Below are 3446 nucleotides of genomic sequence, written 5' to 3'. Positions count from 1 at the left end.
AGCCAAGGCTGACAGGCTTCTAGTGGTGGTTTAATGGAGTCAGAAATCTTTTGAATGAGCAGGAGCAGCAGAAATTATCCACAAAGAATAGCATTCAAGTGGCAGCTTGTTCCAAACCACATCTCAATCAATCTTGAGAATTCGGGTAAACTGCAGATTCCCTCATATTTCTTAAGGAGATGAATTTGTGGAGTATTGGCATTCCTTGCACAAAAGCATTGGCTGAAAAGTGCTTTTTATTCTGCGGCAAAAGGCACACACAAAGAAATTCTGGCTTGTGGCTGAATCCTTTTTATTTATTTTGCAAGAAGGTTCTGCACAGCTCATATCTGAAACAGATTTGGCGACGTCCTGATGAGCAGCTCTCTCCTCAGATGCATCTCAGCAATGTTTCCTTTTCCAGCAGGGAAATGTTCCAGCATTGCCTGGTTTTTGTGAAAAATGGACAAAATCTCTGCCATTTATTATTCATCCTGGCAARCCAGAGAGGTGCTGAAGTTTTAGGGACTCCCAGACATTTCCATGCATCCAAGGGAAGCTGGCAGTCACCTGCACTTTCCAAGGCAAGGAATATCCCCTGATWAAGGCACAGAACCAGGCTCAGCTGTTGCCTGCTTTTGGCACCCATGTAGAAGTCAGTTTTGTCTAATTTGGATGTGCATKCACAATATTTCTCTTGAATTCAAGTCTCTCATAGCAAATGAAACAATTCATCAATTCACAAAATCTTAGAGATTGCTTTCTGSTAAGCCAAAGCCGTATGTTTCAATATCTGAGAAATTCTCTACATAATGAAAGCTTGTGATCAATGCTAGAGTTGGATTTTTCCTCTAAAACCAATCCTTCAGCCTCTGTCTTAGAAGGCTGGGATAAATGTTCACCTCATACACATGAAGCACCTTGAAGTTGTTCCTTGCTTAATTAAAAATATTTAATAATAGAAGGACTAAGCCTTAAAAAAAAAAAAAAAAAAAGAGAGACATTATATGCTAATTTGCATTTATTCTGAATTCAAGTTTGAAAAGTAAAACCCTGGCCTGGACTTTGAGGCAGCTTTGAAAAGATGTCAGTAACAGTCTGCTACTGCTCATGACAGTCTGAACTATATCCATAATTTGTAAGCATTTCTGTAGTGTCTTACTGCACTTTTACAGTTATATATACAGGTTACTGTAATTGTTAACATTGCCAGTGAAGATTATCAAAACTGTGAAGTTTGATAACCAAATTCAGCCAGCCAGTCCACGTGTGCTGAGCAGGGAAGAGCCACAAGAGCAACGACAGCAGGGCAGCTCTGTGATGTATTTAGAGTATGCAGAAGCTAAAACAAAGGTTTTGCCTTTGGGGGAAAAAAAAATTATTCAGAGTCAAGTATCTCAGTGCCTAACAGGCCTAAAACAAATTGGATTTCAAAATGTAAGCACTTAACCTTATAAGAGCATGGCAAGGTTTTGTCAGGTCACCCAACCARCTAATTGGAAAAGCTTCTCTGCTCGTTTCTCTCACATCCCTCGAAGCTAACACTACCTTCAGTCTTAAACTGAAAAATCAACATTCATAAATTCAGTCACCTGATAATGCTGCTTTTTAAAAGCTCCCCACAATTTGCTGCATTTTGAGATTTTGGGCAACCCCGGTTTGTAAAATAATTGACATTAGAATTAAAGGAACACCCTCTACTTGTGAAACATTGTCATCAGATGCAAGTGCACTCAGTTCACAGCCATCAAGTGACCTGAGAGCCTTCAGTACTCACAAACATGAGACGTGTGGGGATGTTGTCTGATTGCACCAAAGGATTTTTGTACAGCCAGATCTCCTCCGGCTGGATCACTCGCTGGAACGGATCCAAAAACTCTGTAAAGCTGAAAAAACAACAAGGAAAGATACAGATTTTTCACAATTTGAAGTGATGATYAAAACCCACAGGAGAGTTGTGCTGATTTAAGATTTCTCCCAAATTTGACTGTGATATGGTGTGCATGAATTATCCTCATTAATAAATTGCTACATTATTGTCCTACCTCACTGCTTTTTAGTAATATCAACTTTATAAACACACCCTTCAGAAAATGGCTTATTAAAGTCCACACCTCTAAAGTTGCTCTACAACTTTATAAAAGTTCCACAAAGACTACTTGGCCTACAAAGACTACTAGAGAATAAATTGTATTTCTTTCTTCTTTTTTTTTTTGTATTTTGTGGGAAAAGTGTGCAAATAACACCACGAGATTAAAYAAATCATGTAGCAGGCCTTTTACCCTGAAGAAATTACATAACAAATATAAAATATAAAATGTATCTTTCAAATGTCAAGGTTCAGACTTTGAAGTGTGACAGTTGTATTTGCAGGGTGACAAAGCAAAAGAAAGAAAGAAGTAGCCCAGAAATTTCTTCTACTGAGAGTAAAAAGAGATACATTTAAAGAACATATCCAAAAGAAACTTTTTCCTAGAACAGTATGGGTTGTCAAGCTTAAGAAGTATCTAAGTCTACTAGAAATATGTCATTCTACCAAAAGTTTTAATTTCCTTATGTCAGTTAGCTCTCTTAAAAAGCAAAACYCCAAACAAATTAACTAAAACCCCCTCTGCTTCTGTAATTATGTTATTTTGAAATTATCAAAACAAAATGCTGGTGTTGCATTGTTCTGTAGAGAGTAATTTTTGTGGGTATCTTTYGTCATGCACTGAGAAAAAGCAGGAATTGTGATCTTTGACTGCAGTRGGAAGTTTCAAAGTCTTTTCATGTCTACCTAAATTGTCTCACTTCATTTAAAACACACTCCCTTCTCCACAGAGTCCTTCACTGCTCTTTAATTTTCCTTGGCTTTGAATTAATATCAGACTTCCTGGGAAATTTGGCCTTTGCTTTACATTGCTCATTTSAGGTCTGGTTTATGAGGACTCGAGGAATGGCTGCTGAGAGCAGACACAGGGACCACTTTTCTGCAGATTGGTCTCACCTAATCAGCCCACAGAGCCAGAACTCAGAGCTGGAGCAGCCCAAAGCTGTTTTTTTTACTGTAAATTTTCCAAARCCAAGGGCTTTAAACCACTCCAAACCCAGAGGCAGACACACCAGCTGACTCTGTAAAAAGGAAAAGCCCAAAGCAATTTGTACAGCAGAGTAAAATGAGTCTGTAATTCCATATGCAGCCCTCCCCAGGGAAGAGAAGCCCTCAAACCGAGCTAGGCCAGCAATTTCCTGAGCAAGAGCCAGCCACTGCCACCACCCATGGCCAAGGATGGAACCAGGTGATCTTTAAAGGTCTCTTCAAGTTCACACCATTCTCTGACTCCCTTTCCTTGAGCACAGATTCCCTCTAAGCACTCAAAAGGCCCAACTGACTTCCTTTCCTTTCCTTTCCTTTCCTTTCCTTTCCTTTCCTTTCCTTTCCTTTCCTTTCCTTTCCTTTCCTTTCCTTTCCTTTCCTTTCCTTTCCT

General features: G+C 39.2%; 1 protein-coding gene across 2 annotated transcripts in view; it reads right to left on the bottom strand.

The window, feature by feature from the left end:
- Positions 1 to 3446, bottom strand: part of PLPP4 (phospholipid phosphatase 4) — a 47425-nt gene that overhangs the window by 28785 nt on the left and 15194 nt on the right. For both annotated transcript variants that reach the window (XM_057379257.1, XM_057379255.1), the window contains exon 2: positions 1757 to 1865. In XM_057379257.1, the coding sequence (XP_057235240.1) occupies positions 1757 to 1865 (109 nt within the window). The remainder of the gene's footprint in view (positions 1 to 1756; positions 1866 to 3446) is intronic.

Source organism: Malurus melanocephalus, unplaced genomic scaffold (assembly GCF_030028575.1).
Source record: "Malurus melanocephalus ecotype Western Australia unplaced genomic scaffold, MMel_1.1 scaffold_397, whole genome shotgun sequence".
In the NCBI taxonomy this organism is placed as follows: domain Eukaryota; kingdom Metazoa; phylum Chordata; class Aves; order Passeriformes; family Maluridae; genus Malurus; species Malurus melanocephalus.
This window is presented reverse-complemented; position numbering and strand designations above follow the sequence as displayed.